The sequence below is a fragment of the Procambarus clarkii genome, chromosome 11, assembly GCF_040958095.1.
Source record: "Procambarus clarkii isolate CNS0578487 chromosome 11, FALCON_Pclarkii_2.0, whole genome shotgun sequence".
NCBI classification, from domain to species: domain Eukaryota; kingdom Metazoa; phylum Arthropoda; class Malacostraca; order Decapoda; family Cambaridae; genus Procambarus; species Procambarus clarkii.
The window spans coordinates 39,222,559-39,245,609 of NC_091160.1; the positions used below are offsets into that span (position 1 = coordinate 39,222,559).

At 38.1% G+C, this 23,051-nt stretch overlaps 1 protein-coding gene across 43 annotated transcripts in view; it reads left to right on the forward strand.

Annotated features, from left to right (window-relative positions):
* LOC123758321 (longitudinals lacking protein, isoforms H/M/V) overlaps positions 1-23,051 on the forward strand; it is a 191,001-nt gene that overhangs the window by 56,569 nt on the left and 111,381 nt on the right. For 3 of the 43 annotated variants that reach the window (XM_069322665.1, XM_045742578.2, XM_069322662.1), the window contains one exon: positions 1-1,095. This exon is cut by the window's left edge and continues 862 nt beyond it. The exons of 31 other annotated variants lie outside the window; for them this stretch is intronic. Coding sequence is in view for 9 of the 12 variants with exons in the window: in XM_045742555.2 (XP_045598511.1) it covers positions 13,846-14,364 (519 nt within the window). In the remaining 3 variants the exon portion in view is untranslated. 9 more of the 43 variants (XM_045742590.2, XM_069322667.1, XM_069322663.1 and 6 more) reach the window with 9 other exon arrangements.

Below are 23,051 nucleotides of genomic sequence, written 5' to 3' on the forward strand. Positions count from 1 at the left end.
CAAAATGGGTCAGCAGTGTATGATTATACTGATTTATTTAATCAAGAATACAATAATAGCATTAAGCAGACTTATTGTTTGATAACACTCACACTCCCCCCTCCCTTCTACGTTTTTTCTCTCCTCATCCAACCACTTGGGCTGGACGGTAGAGCGACTGTCTCGCTTCATGCAGGTCAGCGCTCAGTCCTCGACTGTCCATGTTGATGGGCACTGTCCTATCCCAAATCCTTATCGTGATCCCTTCCTAGTGCTATATAGTTGTGGTGGCTTGGCACTCTCTCCTGATAGCTCCCTTCCTTTCTCTGCTCCTCTTCTCCCCCTCTTTAATTTTCTCTCTCTTCCTCTGCCTCTCCCCTTTCTCTTCCCCTCCCTCTCCACCCCCCCCCTCTCTTCCCCCCTCTCTTCTCTTTCCTCCGTCTCTTCTAACAGGGTGAGAATAGCCTGAGCTACCTCATCCCTTTGTGTGTATTTTACCTCATAAACTTATTTCAATTTCCATCTCTTCTCCCTCCGCCGCCGCCTCTTCCCTCCCTCCCCTCTTTTCTTCCTTCTCCTATCTTCTAATTCTGATGCCCATGGTCATACAGTATTTTGTTACATTATTTGTGCTTTGAAGTAGTGTGCACATTTCTTATATGCAGTAGTTGTTTATACAGTGTAAGAACATGTCACCACATTAAGTATGAAAACGAAAAGAAACATCACTTAGGCACTTTTGCCTTATGACGAGAATTTAGTATTGGGGGGCTTCTAAAACTGACTCTTCGGGTGTGTATGTGATTGCCTGTTTTAACACACACTGTATTGCAAGGAAATGTTGCATTGGAAAGTCAGTTGTGCATGAGACTCGTGCCATTAGTTCAAACATGAGGTTGTGTGTTGTTATGACTGTAATTTGCATTTGACATTATTTAATGATGTTTCTTCATTCAAAGTTACTTTGTGGTTGTTAGGAAGTAAAGCAATCCTGGCTTCATTAGAAAAGTGTCTCACGCTCATGTGTCACATTATTTTAGTGAAATTAATTTAACAATTAATTTAAAATTTTACTTTTATAATAGATTTTTTTTTGTAATAAAAAAATTGCCTTTATTATTGTGTATTCTATTCCTTATAAATAGTGCATAATTTTAATAATTCACATGAGGTTATGTGAATTTAAATGCCACATTAATCGTAGTATACAGTTGAAACAGATTGTTGAAAATATAATATTGAAAATATTGGAAATCTGTGTTTGGAGAGAGACTTAAGAACTGGCAACAACAAAACACATACCATATCTGCTAAACTTGAGGTTATCTTGAGATAACCGATGTGATAACTACGTACAAAAGAGTAACAGGAATCAATAAAATTGATAGGGAAGAATTCCTGAGACCTGGAACTTCAAGAACAAGAGGTTATAGATTTAAACTAACGAAACGAAGCTGCCGGAGAAATATAAGAAAATTCACTTTGGCAAACAAAGTGGTAGACTGTTGGAACAAGTTAGGTGAGAAGGTGGTGGAGGCCAAAACTGTCAGTAATTTCAAAGCGTTATACGACAAAGAGTCTGGGGAAGACGGGATACCACAAGTGTAGCTCTCGTCCTGTAATTACACTTAGGTAATTACATACTGTCTATGCTTGATGGTCCAAATCACATGAAGCCCACCAATATTCTAGTAAGCCAGGCTTTAGAGTTAGCCAAGATTTTACTAGGAAGTCCAAGATTTAAACAATTTTAAATCTGTTTTTGTTCGTCAGAAATCGCTTGACTAAAATTTTCATTAGAGTTGAGCAATCAAAAAACCCACTCAGATTTATTTGGGTTACCCGAATTCGCATTACTGAGTTACTTTTGAGTTTTTTTTTTACTTTACCGAGCTTGTACTGTACTGTACAGTGTTAAAGTGACTAAGATACATAAGGGTGTTGATATTTATTGGGAGGATTTTGAGGTTAAGGTTAACATAAGTACAGTACTGTTAAATGCTTTAGTCATCGTAACCAATCACTCGAACCTGCTTGACTAATTAACAGATGTTTCTTGCACTCGCAATAAGCTTTGTGGGTAATATGAAGGGCAAGGTACATTTTACATAAACCTTTCCAGTTATAAAGGTGAACAAAATTTCTGGCTTGTTAGGGGTTAACAGTTATATTGGCTTTATTATTTTACACTGATCATGATTGCTTTTGATATTTGAGCTGCTTTATTTGGGTGGAGAATTTTGAAAGTTGTGGAAGCAATCGTGTTCTGTACAGTATTTTCAATATTTCGTATATCGACCTCGGTGTTGCCAGTAGAGGAGTGTGTGGTAGAGTGAATCATTGTGTGACATGAATGTTACATTAACTAACGGATTGAGACAAGCGACATGCTTGGTGTCTATGGTAATAATTTTGTTGAATAATATCTTCTAACAACCCTATCTCTTTCATAAGCAGTTTATTGGCATCGTCCATTCCTCATACATATACAGTACCATGATGTATAGTTTATAGCACAGCTGTTGCCTTTCTTACAGTCAAACCACTATGTCCTCTGTTTCCTGCTTTTGCATAATCATAACCCTTCACTGATAATTATTCCATACCTCACATTTCAATGAAAATTCATTACATGTATTCTTTCACACAAAATAAAAGCACAACAATGATTTGCTTATGTTTTATGATTTTCTATACTGTATTCTATACTGTACTGTACTCTTGGTGTTTCAGTCTCGATCTTTAAGCAACATGTTACTTAAGAAAAGTTGATTGACACAATTTATATGCCAACACTAGCATAAGTCACACTTGTTAGATTCAAGTTTTTATTAAAGAACTTAATAGATAAATCCTTTCCAGATCTGTAAATTTGCAAGCTTCGTGTGGTTGTGTCAGAGCTACTATTTGTTGTCGCATATCCTGCCTAATTTGTTTTGTGCTGTGCTTGCCTAGTATTTTAAGAGAAGCAGCTGAAGGTTGTGGAATTCCATCCCAGCTTTTCTAATAAGACTGCAGTGGGGAGTGAGGGTTAGCAGTTTAGACATGTAGAATAAATGTCAGCCCAGACATAATTTAGGGGTAGAATTAATTTATTGTACTAAGGAACAGTTCATTCAAAAAGTGCCAGGTATACCCCTCTCTTTCAATACTTTTCTTGGTATCGCAGGTGGGACAGGGCTCGGTGAGCAGTGGAAGAGAAAAGTTCGTAGGCAATCATGCTGCTTGGTCTGACCTCGGGATTCTTGCCAAGTACTACTGCACAGTCTGTGGCAAGAATTTTCGGCAGCTTGAAGACCTCAGGAGGCACTTGAGGATACATACTGGGGAGAAACCTTACGCTTGTCCATATTGTGATCATCGCAGCACTCAGTTAGGTCATTTAAAAGACCATGTTAAGAGGAGGCACAATCTTACAGGAAAAATTCCTGGGCGAGGGACAGCCCAGAGAAGACCTTACTAAGATTTGTTGATAGAAGGTAATAATTGCAGTACAGGAAGAAGGTAGCATGACATGCATTAGGATTAAAGCTTAATTTGCTCATTTTTTCCTTCTAATAAGCTGGCCCCGTGAACTTGCATGTTTAATCAGGAGGATACTTTTGTGAATACTATTTTAATAATTCTGCCTTAAAGACTAGGCAGTGAGAGTTTGGTGTAATGTGACTTACAGAAAGTTACTAATGGAAATTACTAAGGATCTGCAAAGACAAGGCTTTTGCCAAATTAATGAAAGCAATATACAGTATGTACTTTAAAGTACTTAGGAAGTAGGGGGGTAGAAATAGCCTAAGCTACTCTATCCCTTTGAGATGTATTTCTTTCTTATCTCAATAAACATACTTGGACTTGAACACTTAGGAAGTACCTTAGAATTCCAAATCTGCTAGCATTGAAATATCAGTAGGTCTGCCATTTACGCTGTTTTGGAAGTTCTTTAAGCAAGTTATCGATGGACAGCACATTTTCCATTGCTCCTGATGTGAGACCCAAGAAATGAAATGACTACTTTTACTTAGCTTTATTTAGAAAAGTTAAGAAATTAAAGGAAAGTGTATATAGATATTTTAATTACGTCTAAGACACCTTGCTCACTCAATAGTTCTAGTCCTGTATTGGGCATCATACATTAACTCCTTTTAAAACATTTAAAGTGACTAATTGTTTTAAGATATTTGTACAGTAGAACTTTCCTATGAAATGTGAAAGTTGTGCCCATCTCTCAATTGTCAGAAGCCAGTCAAGTACTGTGTCCCATTTTATTTGTTCATGGTAGGGGCTGCGTATAGTGACTACATTAAATATTGGTATCCTACCCCCACCAATATGACTTTTCTTGGTATCGCAGGTAGGTCAGGGAATCGTGGGCGATGGCAGAGAAATGGCTGGTCATGGTGGTGGTGCTGTGGGTGCCAACTTCAGGTATTTAGCCAAGTATTACTGCCCATATTGTGGCAAGGCCCTACGTCAAATCGAAGATCTCAGAAGACACGTTCGGACACACACAGGCGAGAAGCCATATGCTTGCCCTTATTGTGAACACAGGTGTTCACGCAATGGAAACCTTAAAGACCATATCAAAAGGAGACATTGTCAGGATTACAGTAAAATTATAGGTCAACGATTAATTCGGAAAGACATCACAGATCCTAAATTTGGCTGTAAATAGGGCTTAAAATAGTGCAATAATTATGGGTTCTACTAGGTCTTTGAAGTGATGAACAGAAACTTTGGTTTATAAATTGTTGGAATATTATTGCTGACACAACAGTACTTCAGTTTAGGTTTAATTAATTTTGTTAGATAAGTTAATCATAACATGGAACATAAGTTCACTGCTTGGTTCTCTAGGAAATTTGTTGTAAAATAAAATTATTCTAGTAATTGTTGGAAAATTAATGAACAGAACAACATGTAACTTAAGTTTTTTGTGTGCTTTTGTGTAAATTTGGTAAGAAGGGACGGGATTTAGCTAGGTGTTGTAGTTTGTTGGACAATATTGAGTGAGACATAAATTCAGGAATTACAGTAGCTATTTGGTATTTTCATGTATGTATGGAGCTCTGAAATAAAATTGTATGATGCATATCAAGACTTAAATAGTCATTGAACATGTGTTATATAATGTATTCTCAAGAGCACACTTGAACTAAAACGTTAAGGCAGTGCGGGAAATAAGTGAATATCGATACATTGATGCAGTTGATGCTGATTGACGCAGGGAGCCGAGCGGACAGCATGCTGGACTTGTGATCCTGTGGTCCTGGGTTCGATCCCAGGCGCCGGCGAGAAACAATGGGCAGAGTTTCTTTCACCCTATGCCCCCTGTTACCTAGCAGTAAAATAGGTACCTGGGTGTTAGTCAGCTGTCATGGGCTGCTTCCTGGGGGTGGAGGCCTGGTCGAGGACCGGGCCGCGGGGACACTAAAGCCCCGAAATCATCTCAAGATAACCTCAAGAATCAAGTTACAGTATAATATGAAGTATCCACATAAATGGCTGTAAAGGCTGACCTCCACCTCTGTAGAGTTCCTTTTATGACCGATATAGAAGTTTATATTTATGAGCGATTGTAATGATACCAAAGAATAACTTTGTATTCTAGATAATAGGCTGAGTGTAGTATTGTTTAAACATTTTTAGATTTGAATTGTTAACTGGCAAGATTTATTAAGCATGGCAGTGAGTAAATATACTGTACAGTACTTTGGTTTGCATTTAAAAAACTAATTAAATTAACACTTTCCCTATCTCGTGACACACAATGCATCCCCAATTTTTCTGCCAAATCCTATCTAGTGACATCATTTGTGTCCAACAATAAAATATTTGTATAAAATTCAATTTTTTGGGGGGATAGGTTCAAAATGAGCACCTTTAAATTGCGCACAATTTGATACAAAAATGAAAGAAGTAACATGAAACTTGATGTCAGAACACTTGAAAGATTATAATTACATTTTTGTTTGCAAAATTTTAAAATATTTGTTAAAATTCTATTTATTGTGCTATTATTATGGAACTAGTTTTAAAATGTGCGTCTTTTAATTGCGAACAATTTGATACCAAAATTAAAGATGTAACATGAAAATTTATGTCAGAACACTGAAAATACAGTATATAAATAATTTTGTGATGATGAGCATCCAAACTTAAATATTTATTAAAATTCCAGTTATTGCTATATTATTGCGGGACTAGTTTTAAAATACACCCCTTTATATTGCGAACAATTTGATACAAAATGAAAGACGCAAGACGAAAATTGAGGTTATCAAACTGAACGAGTAAAGACATTAGGCCGCTGTGTGCAAATTGGTGCTCGTTCACAGGTGACTTTAGGCTTTGCTGTGGGGAGTCACACCAGGCTTTTGGACATTATATGCATATTCATCTGCAGGGAATTTAATTGCGAACACAATGATACCAAAATGAACGACGTAGCACGAGAATTAGGGTGACAAGACTGAAACGAGTATACACATTTTACTGATTTTGAGCACTCACTGGTAACTTTTGCCAATTTTAGGCTTTGCTGTGGGGAGTCACACCAGGCTTTTTGGACATTATATGCATATACACATGTAGGGAATTCTATTGCGAACACAATGATACCAAAACAAACGACGTAGCACGAGAATTAAGGTGAGAAAGCTGAAACGAGTATACACATTTCGGTGTCACTGAGTGCTCGCCTGCACACTTGCCCGCTCGCCCACACGCCGGGAGAGTGACCTCTAAGTTTGCAGCGCACATGCCGGGATAGCGAAAGTGTTAATTTGCCAAATTAAAGGGATACATGTTTATGAGTACTTGTTGGTTCTGGGGATAACTGCCCCTGCAGCCTGGTCTGACCAGGCCTCCTGGTTGGTGGTCTGGTCAACCAGGCTGTTGGATGTGGCTGCTCACAGCCTGGTTGATCCGGTATCCTTTGTAAGTATTTACAAAGTTCTCTCCTGAACATTGTGAGAGGTCAGCCAGTTATGCCCCTGTATGTGTAGAAGCAGCTTTGAAAAGTCTTGAGATCTTGATGTAGATTGAGTTCTCTCTCAGCATACCTATTGCACCTCTGCTTTTCAATGGGGCTATTTTGCACATCCTGCCATGTCCCGTGGTCTCTTGTGGTGTCATTTCCATGTACAAATTTGGAATCAGTCCCTCAAATATTTTCCAAGTGGAAGTGTTATTTAAAATTAGAGAGAGTCGAGTAAGAAAATTTAAGCAAAGGAATCTGTTGGCGGGTCTATTGGTAGGAGATATAATTGGTCAAATTTATCGGACTTTAATTTTTAATTTTTTTTTATCGTGCACACAATTTAAATGTATTTAGCACCGATTTAATAAAAGCGTGGTTTTATTTAGGTTATAAATGAAATTTTATAAAAAAAAATTACATACCTTGCCTTTCTGTTTCATTCCTTTGTAACATTAGGCCAATAACATAGTTAAACCAGTGTTCTACCAATAAAGACATTGAAGAAATTTAGCGTGCAATAAATATATTATCTTGAGTTTTGAGTTTTTTGGGTGAAAGTGATGATATAGAAGTGACTTGGGGAGGGGCGATGCTTAGTGTCTTGTGTGCGAGTGCCGAGCATTACTGGGCTTGAGTGCCAAGAACTTGCTGACTTGCATAGTGACACATAATAGAAGGGTGATGCTTTACTGTCATCACCAGGCATTTAATCTCCAATATATTGTACTGTAATGTCAGTTCTATTACATTTTGGCTTTTTAACATTCGTGCAGCACTGGCACTTGGTTTTCTATTTTACACCATATCAACTGTCTGCCGGGTACTTTTAGATACCTGGTTGATACCTAGTTGATGGGGTTCTGGGAGTTCTTCTACTCCCCAAGCCCGGCCCGAGCCCAGGCTTGACTTGTTTAGCTTTTGTATTGGTGAGAGTTTCCCTTGCTAAATTACTTTTATCATTAACAATAGTATTTTCCTTTTGGTATGTCCATTACTGTAATCCTGTAGTACGGTACAATATAGATAATCGAGGTACAGTAAATGACAAGCAGTCTTAGAACAAACTTTTGCTTTTTTTTTTAACGTTAAACAGAAAATGTAAATTCTTAATCAATATAACTGTAGTTCATCCAATTATCCATTTTAGAGTAATCACCAGGTCCCATTAGGGTTGGGTTATCATAAGGATTGAACTTTAATATAAATAAAATTGATGAAGTATAGTATCTACATAGTGTGACAATTTGTCCCCCTTTCTCAACTATAAGATTCATATTTTTAAAATGTGATTAATAGTAAACAAAGGGACGTAGTCACCCAGCAGATCTTGGATTTTAGGCTTACTCTTGTTACTTTTTGAATTACTAAATATAATTTATGGGACTGCGTATAAATTTTGCATCACTGCTCTGTATGCCATGACAACATTAGCATCACTGCTCTGTATGCCATGGCAATATTAGCATCACTACTCTGTATGCCATGACAATATTAGCATCACTGCTCTGTATGCCATGACAACATTAGCATCAGTGCTCTGTATGCCATGACTATTAGCATCACTGCTCTGTATGCCATGACAATATTAGCATCACTGCTTTGTATGCCATGACAATATTAGCATCACTGCTCTGTATGCCATGACAACACATCAAAAATTCATTTAGGTTGCAGTATTTGTATAGTCTTTGACTACTACTTTTTCTTGAACATGATGGCATCTTTGTTACCTGAACCGTCAACTGTTTACGTACTGCGTGCTTTGCGCATATGTGGAAGTTCTTGTTAAAATCTCTTTAAAGAATTGGCCTCCGGATAAAGATTCATAACATTTTATTCTGGGTTAAGGGTTAACACTACTGTGCACAGCGCCCAAAGGTGCTCTTGAGTTTTTTAATTGGGTTACATTTAATGTTTTTTAATGTTTTCATCACTTTGTGTTTTGGAATGAAAATGGTTGAGTTTGGAAACATTTTGACATTAACTTTACTTGAACATTTATAAAAACAACAATAGTATGTCCTTGACAAATTGCACTATGAAGTTTTTGCCCAAAAAACAGGTGTGCAGTGCGGTGGTTAAGCACTAAATATGACATAAGTATTGTGTAAACTGCGGGTGATTACTGTTTTGTTGTTTTCCCCTGAGTAGAAATACAGAATCGGAAAAGTTTCTTAACCTCTTCATTGAGGTTATATAGTAAGATCAAGTTTATGCATTTTTTTGGATGATCCGTTAAAATGTGTATGGATTTGTTTTGGGAATATTTAATTCGTTGTTACAAATGGTGAAGACCATCCACACCAACATCCTTTTTCTTGGTATCGCAGGTGGGGCAGGGCTATGTGGGCGGAGGCAGAGAGCTGGCTGTACACGGTGGTTCAGCACTTGCTAAATGCAGACATAAGACGAAGTACAACTGTGCGGTCTGTCACAAGGATTTCCGACAACTTGAGGACCTGAGACGTCATTTTCGGATACACACTGGGGAAAAACCGTTTGCATGCCCATACTGTCCACACCGATGTACACGAAAGGGTCATTTAAAGGATCACGTCCACAGAATGCACTTTGCATACTACTCTCAGACTTTTTAAATAAAAATGTATACTTATCTATTTTCCTTGACTGGTATACACAATTAAATTTGCATTTAAAATTACTCTGTGGCAGGAGAGGCTGTCGGTATTTGTTCTTCATGTTTCAATATCTGTTTATGGGTTTGTTTCCCAGTTCCCCTGGATGCTAGTTAATTACAACATCAAATGACCAAAAGACAATTGTTGATAGTTAAAAATTGTACTAGTCTAGCACCACACTACTACTTGGTCTTGTAAGCAGGATCCAGTTTACCTATCAGCCAAAGCCAAGTTATTTATTTTTTGTAATTGCAAAATCAAATTTATTTTAATTAAGAAAATATCAAATTTACTAATTTATTTGGATCTAGTTTTACTTATGTTAGGCAGTCTTTTCATAAAAGGCATATCTAACATACGTGACTACTATATTTTGGTTCAAATTGTTAATGTTGGTAATGAAATATCCTTCAGTCTGTAAGACAAAAAATGTGACTGAGGAAATTCAGGTTGTTAGTTAACTGGCTCCTAGGTATGACTGTGAGGTCAGGAATTGGGTCACATCACGTGTTGAAAATACAGAAAATATTATACTAATTCCATATATTATGCCAAACTTGAGACCTAATAATTTTGTTGGTAAATCCTACATTAGACAAACTGAGAAAGATTTAGGTATCAAATTAAGCTTCACAAGTATTGCACCGTGTTAGAACTGGCCCAGTGTCCAGTGACTTATTAATGCATGTAAGAGATAAGAATCATTTATTTAATTAGGACAACTATAGTAAAATAAACGTGTAAATCCTTCATCGACAAATAAAATTTAAATAAGCAAAATAAAATGTGGATAATAATCCTACATGTCAGTCCTGTATTGTATGAACTTAACAATTTTGTTGTTGAAAAGATTGCTAGAACAATAATGATTTTTTATTTACTTTCATTCTAGTGATCATCCAACATCTGTTTAAATAAACATATAAATATCAACCTTGAAGTGTCAAATTATTTAAATTAAAAAAACTGTTCATTTATAATTTACTTTTTTTTTTTTTTTACAAAATTAGAAGCACATGTATAATTCATATACACAAGAATAAAAAGTAATAATTATTACCTTATGCTACCTACCTTTCTATTGACGATTTCGGGGGTCATTGTCCTCGCAGCCTGGTCTGACCAGGCTGCCTAATTGCTGATTTGATCAACCAGGCTGCTTGCAGCCTGATATGAGTCACAGCCTGGTTGATCAGGTATCCTTTGAAAGTTCTGTCATCAGAATGATCATCATAATTATATATTATATACTAGATAATATGCTGCAACTCTCAAAACATGACATACATATACAAATCTAAGAAATACAAAAATTAAGAAGTCATAGACAAATGGGGGAATATTAAGTTGCTATGTGCTTATCTATACAGTATTATCTATACAGATTATCTATACAGTATTTAGATACAGAAATGCGCATGCATGCACATGTCACATGGGGGCGGACAAGAGGAGGGTGTTGGTGAGGTGAACATGGCGAGCCCAGACATGTGGGGGTGAGGAGACGGGGGAGGGAGGCAAGGAGGGTCTTTTGGAGGGAGGGAGATGGAGAGGTAATGTTGGGATAAGGGAGACGGGGAGGGTATGTTGGTGCATGTGCCCCAACCATGACCAACCCATCTTCAAGAGAAAACTAGATAATTTCCTCAAAGGAGTGCGGGATGAACCGGGCTGTGGTGGATATGTGGGCTTGTGGGTCGCTGCAAGCAACAGCCTGGTGGACCAAAGGACCAAACTCTCACGAGTCAAGCTTGGCCTCGGGCCAGACTTGGGGAGTAGAAGAACTCTCAGAACCCCAGGTAACCAGGTAACCCAGATGACAAAAAAAAAAAAAAAAATTGTATGTGGAACTCAAACTTGACAACCTTATTGCAGTAGTCCCAAAATCAGAGAAGCTTATTATTTTTGGGGTCTTCAACACCAGAGTAGGGACATATTTCCAGACCTGGGATGGGATCATTGGAAGACCTGGCTGGCACTAAGTGCAACAGCAATGGCCTTCTGTTATGCACAACCTCATCGTCACCAGCACACTGGTTGGCCTTCTCACCCACAACAAGACATAATCGATGCATCCATGCTCTAGGCATTGACATCTGATTGATTGTAAGCTATGAGATTGGAAGGCAAATTTCTTCTCTTCTTCCTTCTCCCAGATATGCCAGCACAGAGCAAATGATGCACCATGAAATTGACTTCTTCTCATAAGCCTGTGACAACTTCAGTCTCATCATCAGTGCCAAAAAGACATGTACCAACCCACGCCTGGAATACCCTACCAGGAACTACACTTCACTGTCAAGGGGTATAATCTGCAGGTAGTTGACAACTTCACCTATCTTGGCACCATTCTCTCAAGAGCAGTGAACACAGACGCACAGATCAACAAAAGGATTGCCAAGGCCAGTAACTGGCTGCCTTTGGAAGATGCTATGAGAATGTCTGAGAAAGCACACAAAATGAAGTCAATGGGAATAACCGGTAAAGTAGGACGGTGGATACTCAGTTTTCTGTCAAACAGGACTCAGCGAGTAACTGTCAACCATATAAAATCTAGTCCAAGTGCAGTGAAAAGCTCTGTACCTCAGGGTACAGTCCTTGCACCGCTGCTTTTCCTTATTCTCATATCAGATATAGACAAAAATACAAGTCACAGCTTCGTATCATCCTTTGCAGATGACACAAAAATCAGTATGAAAATTACCTCGGCTGAGGACATTGAAAAACTTCAAGCTGATATTAACAAAGTTTTCGACTGGGCATCAGAAAATAACATGATGTTTAACAGTGATAAATTCCAGGTACTCAGGTACGGTAAAAATGAGGACCTTAAACATAATACAGAGTACAAAACACAATCAAATGTACCCATAGTAGGAAAACAGCATGTAAAGGATTTGGGGCCTCAGTCTTACCACCAAACTGAAGGTCTACCGTGCAGTTGTATTCACCACACTTCTCTATGCCAGCGAGACCTGGACTGCATAGCAAAAGTGTCAAACAGCTAAATCACTTTGACTTTGCCTATTGGCCCATACGAGACAGCTCCTATTTAAAACACTTTGGCATTTCATCCTGTACTCAAGTGTTGGTGTAAACATTTAATTCTTGATATGGGGTATACATATTCTAATAAGTACAATAGAATTTGTGAAGTGAATTTCATTTTTGACTTTGGGTTTGACAACAGAAGAACTGGGCCCAGATAGCAACAAAACATCATCCCTGTGTTGTAAGTGGTGTGAAGTTCCATCTGCCCATCTAATTACGAGCGCACCCACATATGTTTGATGGAGTAAAAACTTTTTTATCTTTACAGTACTGTATTTATATAGATATTACAAAATCCTGGAAAATTTTTATTTAAAAAGCAAAACCACTTTGGAAAAACATTCATATGTAAATACCTAGGATGAGCTACAAGCATTGTCATTGTTATCCTCTAATGCTAATCTGCTTTTGAAGGGTTTTTGAAAGCCATAGTATTTACACTTCCTAATTATAGTACAGTATAATACTTTTTTCATTGGTTTTCTTTACAGAAAAAATAGGGTAACCTTTCTCCAACAATCATACATTTATGTTATTCAATACATTTAATTAGACTACCAGATAGTTTTCAGTTCATTGCTTAAGCTTCCATTGGAGCATGATCCTTTGAAGGGAGAGAGACTACCTTAACCCTTGAAATATGCATATTATCTATGTATAAGATAATATCTATGCAATCACATAGTGATTGACCCACAGTGCACATTTCATCCCACGATGTTTTAGATACTTTGCAACATTCGGAACTCCCATAGGGTTGCCAATCTGTATTTGGGACCTCCAATTCAGTTGAAGAACCTCCATCCAGTTCTCCAGGTAATAAACATCTGCTATATTGAAAGGTGACATTTTGGGAGGGGGAAGGGGGATAGTTTCCATGTTGATGCTCGCGTTCTTATGTTGACGAGATAATGGTCGATTGATTCTGTGCGAATTTCAAGAGTTAAACCATTTTGAGAAGCTGGTAATTGGAATAGGGTTTCTGGACAAACGGTGATCTAAACATTCATATACAGTAATAACAAAAACTTGAAAAAATAAATAAGTAATAAAAAAATTGTGGGGCAAGATCAAGCTTTGTAAGTGTTTTTTACGGAAGTACTTAAATGATTCTTAACATGAATTTTGAAAACTAAGTGGGGAATTGAATTATTTGCACTGCTTACAAGTCAAGAATGACAGGTTCCGTTTCATCCGTAGGTGGATGTGCCGCACTTACCCCAAACAACTGGTGGCGCTGTGTTTGGGGATGAGAGTGAGCAGTACAACAACCAGTGGAACCTCTTGGAAAAGGAAACGTTCCTTGGGAATAATGATTCAGTTGGTATACCACATCATCAAGGCCCAGCACATCAGCGTGTGAGGTTACATTCTGAGAAAAAATCATTTTGCTGTCCGTATTGTCTATATTCAACAAATATTAGCACGAATCTTAAGACTCACATTCGCACTCATACTGGTGAAAAGCCGTTTGCTTGTCAGCTTTGTTCGTATCGAACGGCGCATAGTAGTGATCTCAAAGGCCACGTACGCAAGCATACAGGGGAAAAGCCCTATATTTGCCCACATTGTTCTTATCGTACAGCTCACAATAGTGCTCTTAATGTTCACATTCGCAGTCATACAGGTGAAAAGCCTTATTATTGTTCTCTGTGTTCTTACCGAACATCTGGAAGCAGTGATCTGAAAATTCACATGAGTACTCATTCAGCAATATAGTTTCATTATATAATTTTCATATGCAAGTATCCACTCAATTTAATGACCTATATGGAGCTATGCCCAACTCCTTAAGTCAGGACGGTGGCTGAATTTGAAATTGTTATATACTGTATATCAGTAATATTTTTTAATAATTCTAGTCCCCAAAATATGTAATGGAAATGATAGTTTCCCTTCCACCCACCCACCAGGGAGCCGGTGGCTGAGCGGACAGAACACTGGACGCATGATCCTGTGGTCCCGGGTTCGATCCCGGGTGCCGGTGTGAAACAATGGGCAGAGAGTTTCTTTCACCTGATGCCCCTGTTACCTAGCAGTAACTAGGTACCTGGGAGTTAGTCAGCTGTCACGGGCTGCTTCCTGGGGGTGGAGGCCTGGTCGAGGACCAGGTCGCGGGGACACTAAGCCCGAAATCATCTCGGATAACTTCAAGATAACCAACCATATCATCTCTCAGCCCATCCACCGTCACACATCCATAATACAGGCACACTCATTTTTGCTCTCGCTCCAGACACACACACACTTGTCCATCCTACACCCAACTGTATAGAAAGACTGGTACATTACCATGCTAATTCCGTGAAAACTTTGTGGAACGCATTGGCCTAACAAGAGGAAATTTTGCCACGACAAACTCAATAACCTATCAATAGCCTGTTTATCTAGTGGCACTGAAAGATTATGACAAGTTCAATAAATTCAATTGCCACCATAATCCACCTTTACTGGGTGTTGGCTCAGTAAATGAGATTCCAAATACCTGTGCTGGTCTCAAAGCTGACTATTGTATGCAGTGAGACGCTAAATCAGAGGGCCTTAAATTGGGTGCATACTGTACATAAGTGAAAAATTATATATGCCGGTAGATGTCTCGGTTTAAAAGTTCTTTTATCATAGTAAATATCTTTAATAAAGGAGGTTCATATACTGAACGCAAAAGTATTGGCACCATGTTTTATTAAACCACCAACATGCTACTGTGATTGATGACATATGACATATTTTGGCGGTAACAGTAATAGTTTTATCATGAAGCAAGTGAATGTAACTTTGCCACTCCAAATATTTTATTCCCTTCTATATTATTTTAACATCACTTGGTGTTTGCTTCCACATCCTATGAAAGTAATGAATGGGGTAGTGATTTTATATAGTATCCACAAGATTTAGGTTTGACTTTTCTATGTTGTCACATTGGAAGAAAAAACGGGTTTACTCTGAAACATGTGTTCTCCGTGACAATGAAAATAAGATTGTTGGTTAACAGTATGACGATCCAGTACATACGCTGCCTTATGTTTCTGTCATCTGCATAACCATGCCACTTTTGGATTCCTGATACATTTTTCATAACTGTATTTAATTTCATTTGTGATTTTGGATGGTTTCAAAATACCTTAATGTTAAAAAAAACTGCAGTGAAAGTTTTGATACGCATTCTCCAAAACTTGTTGTATTTACGATTCTTCCTGTTATGCCTAAAACATTTTTATGTAGGGCTGTGTTGTGTCAGGTTATATTACCCATTTTCACATGCACTCTCATGGGAGTACAAATGTAATACAACTTCCTTAACTATGCAATAGTTTAGTACATTCAGGATGGTAATGTGCCATTATGTGCAAATCTCAATTTGCAATGGAATGTAGATGTTTAAACAATTTTAAGTTCTGGTTTTCTTACAAGCTTTCTATTGTGGTGTCATGTTTATGCAACAAAGTCTGCAAGCTAAAGGGCACTTGTATTGATCAAATCAATATTATTGCTAAGTAATTGGACAGTACAGTATGTACTTACCCCTCTGTCAACCTTAGTGCAAAGTTTAGGTACTGGTGCTGCTGAACTGGTTGTGTGATTACTTATAATTTATATAAAAAAAAAGAAATCCAAGGTATCCAGATCATGTTTTTTCATTCATTTCGGTTTATAATCATTTTGGAGCTGCTTCAGTACTTCTGAAGATATGCAATTGAAAACTGGATCATACACACAAGTTCCCAAACAATGGATTTCAGATTTCCTTCATTGTTATTTGTGTGTGTCACATTTGTGTGTAGTAAACACAGGCACATACTAGTTCAGTTACGTGCCTGCAAAGGTGATGAATTGTCCTATTCAAGTCGGTCGATATGAGAATGTCTCATGGCTGTAATAAACCTAAGAAACAAATTTGATATCTAAGATAATGTGACCTTGATAATGTCTGGAGTCCACATACTATGTCATCACATTGCTAATGAAAGTATTACTTTTTTCACCCACACACTCAGTTTGTAAACAGTGTGATCATTAAGTTTGGGTGTTTTAATCCAGTCACCAAGACCTTTAATGGTATCAAGGATCATTTCTTTTAGCAGCTTGGCCTCAGAGTATGCTTCTTTGCTGTTGGTTTGTTGAGATTCTTTATTATTTTCATTGGTATTTTTACACAACTCGGTTATTGTATTTCCTTTTAACCTACATTTTGGAAGAAGAAAAATGGGAATGGCTTCCTTTAAAATTGAGAAATGCAACCGTATATTGGACCAACATTAAAAGCAATGTCATCCAGTGGAAACTGTTCATTTTACATAGGTCTTATTCCAGAGATGAAAAATGGTAACTCCCAGTTCACATTCAACCCCAAACATCCGCACCACCCACACTACTTCCCCCTACATGTTCTGATGATGATGTTTATGTGTGGGGACAAGTAATTCTGTTTTAAGAAATCTTGCTGTTTTGTGATGTGTCTAGCATAGGGACTGACAATCATCTCTTGGTAAACTATAATTAAAAATGTACTTAGTTAACTTCATTGTCTCTGATAACATTCAGTTTGTCAGAAAACAGAGGCATTGTCTGGTAACCCTACACTGGAGATGTTGCATTATTTAAGCCATGGAATACTGCAGTTAATATTGTGCTGGGATGAGAAGATTGGGTGGCTAAGAAGAGCGGTGTACGGAGGGTAGAATATACTGGAGTGGTGCATTACTGTGTGAAGAAGGCATTAACTTAAATTTTATTTTTAGTGAGGGGTAATTTCATTGGATAACGCTTTATTAAATCAAATACACATGACAGTACAGGGAAAAGTGTTATTGGCACCTTGAGGTGATTTCGGGGCTCAGCAACCCCGCGGCCCGGTCATTTTGTTGACCCCGCGGCTCAGTCGTGATACAGTGCCGCAGCCCGGCACTGTATCAGTTTCAGACTCACACTTTTGGTAGAAGTATATTTGAAGAGTATTTGGGGTCCACGTTGGCACCCTCTTAGGTTGAAGATATATTTTTCAATAAAAAGTTACCCACGCCTCTCGAAAAAGTATTAAATTTCAGTACTGTACAGTACTTTACTGTACAGTATACATTTTCGGTCACCAATATTTTATGTCCAGGACATTTTGAGAGATGTCGAAAGAAAAACTGAATGATTTGTTGATGCTGTTTTAAAATCTGATACACTGTATATAGCATTTAAAAATTTCCCTGACCCTTCTGAATTAAAATTTAAAAATAGATTACTGGATATGCAAATGCAAAAATTATTACTATAGAACATGGTGACAAGTGCAGCTGTGCATGTGAGCCATTTCCTTTTTTCTTAAGAATTAATGCTTTGTTTTCAGCATACTTTTACCTTCCACAAGGTTGTTAAAAATAAATATATGCTGTACCGTATTCTCCGCTTTATATATAATCTTATAATAGCCATATACAGTACAAGGTTAATAATAGTTTCTCTTAATTTCACTTTCCTATACAGTACTTAATTAGGTAAAAAGAAACTTAATGTAAGTCCTGCCATTATTGTGCTCGGGAATGACGGGTTCCATTTTCCCCTAGGTGGTTGCGTCCCACTTCCCCAGCGCATCCTACGGTTTATTAGAAGAACCCCAGATCTACACACACCAGAGAAACTACTTGCAAAACAGGCGGACATCTAGATGTAATGTATTATCTTCACAACAAGAATTTGGAAAAAATAGGCTTGCAAATACCAAAGATAAACCACACAAGTGCCAGTTTTGTTCATATGCTGCATCTACAGCATATAATCTGAAAACCCACATGAGTACTCATACTGGTGAGAAACCATTTGCTTGTATGCATTGCTCCTACAGGACGGCGCACAGCAGTGATTTGAATGTCCATATGCGTAGGCACACAGGTGAAAAACCATATGCTTGCAAATTTTGTTCTTATAGAACTGCTCATGGTAGTTACTTAAAGGTACACGTACAAAAACACCATGGGCCAAACAAGCCCTACCAATGCCCTCCCTACCAGGAAAAATTGAAGTGTTCGCATGAACAGCAAGAGCATTTAAAAGAGTAGGGATGGGCAAAATAGTGGAGACCAGCACTAGTGAGTTAATCTCCATGTCAATGTTGTTATTTAGCATACAGTTTAATAATATCCACCTATTAATGTCATGAATCACACAAGGAAGCTTTAATGCTTATTTTGCTTTTAGTGAAACTATAGTAATGGACAAGGAGTGACTGCTTCCATTTCCCCATAGGTGGGTGTGCGGCACTTGTCCTCCGCTGTGTGTGGTGCTGAATTGGAGGAGCAACAACCAATGTTTCATCTGGAACCAGGCAACATAGACAGACTGTTTACCTGCACTGTGTGTTCTTATTCCTTCAAACGTCGTTGGCTGCTTAAGAGACACATGAGGACACACACAGGAGAAAAACCTTTCCAGTGTACGTTGTGTAATTATGCCGCTGGAACGAAACAAAATCTGAAGATGCACTACCGAACACATACTGGAGAGAAACCACATGCCTGCCCTCATTGCAGCTACCGTGCTGCTCAGAAAAGTGATTTGAAGGCTCATTTCCGAACTCATACGGGAGACAGGCCATTTTTATGCCCTCACTGTCCATATGCTGCAAGCCAGAGTGCTGTCTTGCGAAGGCATCTTCGAATTCACACTGACCAAAACAATTATGCGTGCCATAAGTGTCCATTTGTTGCGTCTCATCAACTTCAGTATGACATTCACTTGTTAACTCATTAATTGGATATGGCAAATCTTCGGTTCATTTGTTTTATGAAATTGCCAAGTGATCAGTCAACATGCATGTAATGAAAAAATCTCAGTCATATTACCAGCTGAAAGATGGTGGTTTCATAGTTTGTGAAAAGTGACACAGTTTCCTTGCGCATTATATAAATGGCATTTCTTTGTTAGAATGTCTGCGGTGAAAAGTGTGACAGTGAAACAAGATATTTTGGGGGGAAATAAGCAGTGCATTTTTTCAAGGTGCATCGAAGATGAAGCTAATTGTAGGCATCTCCTTGCAGGCTCTCAATGTGGAGAAGCCCTTCGCGTGCCCCATCTGCCCTTATTCTACGTTCCGCCGCAACCATCTTGACATACATCTGCGGACTCACACTGGGGAAAAACCCTACCGCTGCACCCTCTGTCCTTATGCCGCATCTACCAAACAGAATCTTAAGAGACACTGTAGGATCCATACAGGAGAAAAGCCTTTTGCCTGTCCTCATTGCCCATATCGAGCTACCCAAAGTAGTGATCTAAAAAATCACATTCGTATTCATACTGGAGACAAGCCTTTCCCTTGCCCATACCCCAATTGCACCTATGCTGCAAGTCAGAGCTCCATGCTCAGAAGGCATATACGGAACCACGTGGAAGCAGCTACCCTGTCTTCCCATTAATTTTACTTGGTAAATATTGCCATTAGTGACTAGGTACTACTTATGCTAATGCCATTTTATGTGCCATATTTACATCTAAAGAAAAAACATTATTCCATACTTTAAAAGATTTTTTTAAGTGAATATCTAAACGGAAAATTATTTAGTTTTCAAAGCGGCACTCAAACCAAAATATCTTGAAATTTTACTTGCCAAAGATGCATCTGCAGTGTTTGTTACGTGAAATATTTTCATGACATGGTAAATAACGGTGTTGAAGGTTTTGACATGTAATATGATGGTTAGGAATCTTATTGTTCTAAATAATTTTCTCGGTTATTTGGTTAGCAAATACACTTGTATTGCATAGTGTTGCCTTCAGAGCTGTTCTTGTACAGTATGTATGTATGTACAGTATATGCTGTTTACACATACAAAGGAAGCATTGTGAATAGCCATAATTATACAAATTTAGCTTATCTTGTTTGAGGTAAATTACAAATAATTGTATCTGAAATAATAATAGTAATGAGTTTTCTTAGTTGAATGTCACTTAAATGTGCTATTTTTGGCATAGTGTAAACCAAAACGGTAATCAATTATATTTTGTACTGTTTGCAGTACACACATTTTATTTATATATATAATATATATATATATATATATATATATATATATATATATATATATATATATATATATATATATATATATATATATATATATATAAAATAAAATTAAAGATTGTTGTGAATGAACATATTCTTATTTCAGCCCTAGTTAAATCATATCAGTAACCGAAATGTTACTGATATGATGCACCGGTTAACGCTGGGCTAAAACCATGACACCAAGCATCTGCAACCAGCTCACAGCATATTGGTAGCAGGTACCTGAATCCTTCTCTTTCCAAGCGGTGTGGGAGCTAAGGGAGTTTGGAAACAATTCAAATTAAATTCCCTCTCCAAGATGTGTGTGCTCACTATTGGGGTGACCAATGCCCCTGATGGTCATGGTGACCACTGGAGACATAGCTCCGGATGAGACCAGAAGCACATACGATATCTTCTTTGATGTAAGAAGCCCGAAGCCCAAAACAGAAGTGATTCCTTAAATTAACCGGGGCTCCCACCAAAATGTCTAATGCATCTGAGACCTCTCCCATATAGAACACAGTATAATGCTTTCAGCCAATTCAAAATAACACCTAATGCAAAATTCAGGGGGAGGGGGGGGGGGGCAGCAACCAATGGAGCATGTGAGAAACCTTGTTTCTGATCAAAACCAGGTGAAGATGAGAAATCAGTCAAAGAAAGGCCACTTCAGAGAAGGAGAGAGGGTCTGACCTGGAGTCCCACACAAACCCTAACCAACCCTCTTATCAAAGCATGAACATCAAATTTTAGAAATGGGGCAGAGGTTGAGTAAAATCCCAGAACACCCAGGAGACCTGGTCAGAGGCCAGGCCACTGGGGCATTGATCCTCGAAATTAACGCAAGGTAACCCAATGGGAAACAAGTTACCACAACCAGTAGTGTCCCAAATATGAGAGAATATGTCAAACATCTTTTTTTCCAAGCCTGAAAAAAAAAGCTTACAGGTGTCCCACTGCTTTCACAGGCATACCATGAAAAGGCTGTTAATTAAGAAGACATATGACAACAGCCAGTTTCAGGTGCATGCATATCTCACTGCAAAGCTAACAAAGCATCTAAAGGAAATGAATCCCACATAGAGCCAGTTGTTGCTCATGGATTACCATCCCAGCCTGGAATCCAAGGGTAAAACAAATGAAAAGCTCTTAGAGAAGAAGCTGAAATTGACCTCATCCCTAGGAGGGAAGCTGGAAGGAGGCACTCGTCACTTCCCAGACCTTTGTTACCTTAGGCACCTTAGTCTCTAGAAAGAGAGAAATTGTGAATGATCAGTAAGTAAGACCAACAGATACCAGGGCTGATGGTAGCTTGAGAACCAAAACATGAAGCTGTGGCATTGAAAGACATGATTAACATCAGTTTGGAGGTTGGCTGTGTCCTCTTGTGTTGTCCACTCTCAAGAAAGTGCGAGGGCAAGATAACTGACTGCCAACTTCAGTTAACTGACTCTTCAGCTTTTTGCGTTTTACCGAGACCATTTCAGCAGTTTTAGAATGGGTTCCTCAGTATGTAGAGTCTTCTGACTCCAACTTGCATACTTCTTCAAGGGGGAAGAATTCTGGTACCTACTACCTGTAGGTCGTGAGATGGTACAGATGCTTGGTGTGTTGGTTTTGGCCTTGGTGTACAAGTACACAAGTACATACAAGTACGTAAGCTCTTGGAAGCCACTGAGGGAGCCATCCCAGAAAGGTGGCTTATAGAACACAACTAAATCTTACCTGGAAGAAAATTGTTTCTGCCCAATATCATTACTTTATTGTTGCAATTAAAATTTGTACTCCTTGGGTAAGTGTGTGTACGAGGGGCTTACAGCTGAAGTGCTGTAAACATGCTTTGTTTTAAGTGTAAGTAGGACTGATTTTATTATATGAGTTAAAATATAAATGGAGTGTTCTTCATCCTTTATGTATTTTATCAACGAAATTTATCATTACGGACATATAACTAAAGAGGTAAACTACAATGAAATATTGAATAGGTTAAGAGTGCTTTCATTATTTCCTTGCAATTGCCTTGAATATATTAAAATTGGTGAAAACTCTATAGAAACACAGAGTGTCAGTGGTATTTTGCTTCTCGTTATAAACAATCAATTAAATGAATCTGGCACTGGTTAACTAGTCAACTACTGTACTTAAATGCGTTGTCTATTTCGTTCATCTCCAGGATTTCTTGGTGCAGGTTTGCTTTCCTTAGTTTGGACATTTTTAGTCGCTTAAGTATTTATGTAACATTTTTACTTCCGCTGTCGTCTACAGTCTCTCATAGTTAATTTGTTTTTCCTACCCTCAGAGATAGATGTACAGTATCTTATGAAGATTTTGTGTGCTTCTGCCTTTTATATTCCTTTACATTGTATTGGAAGGT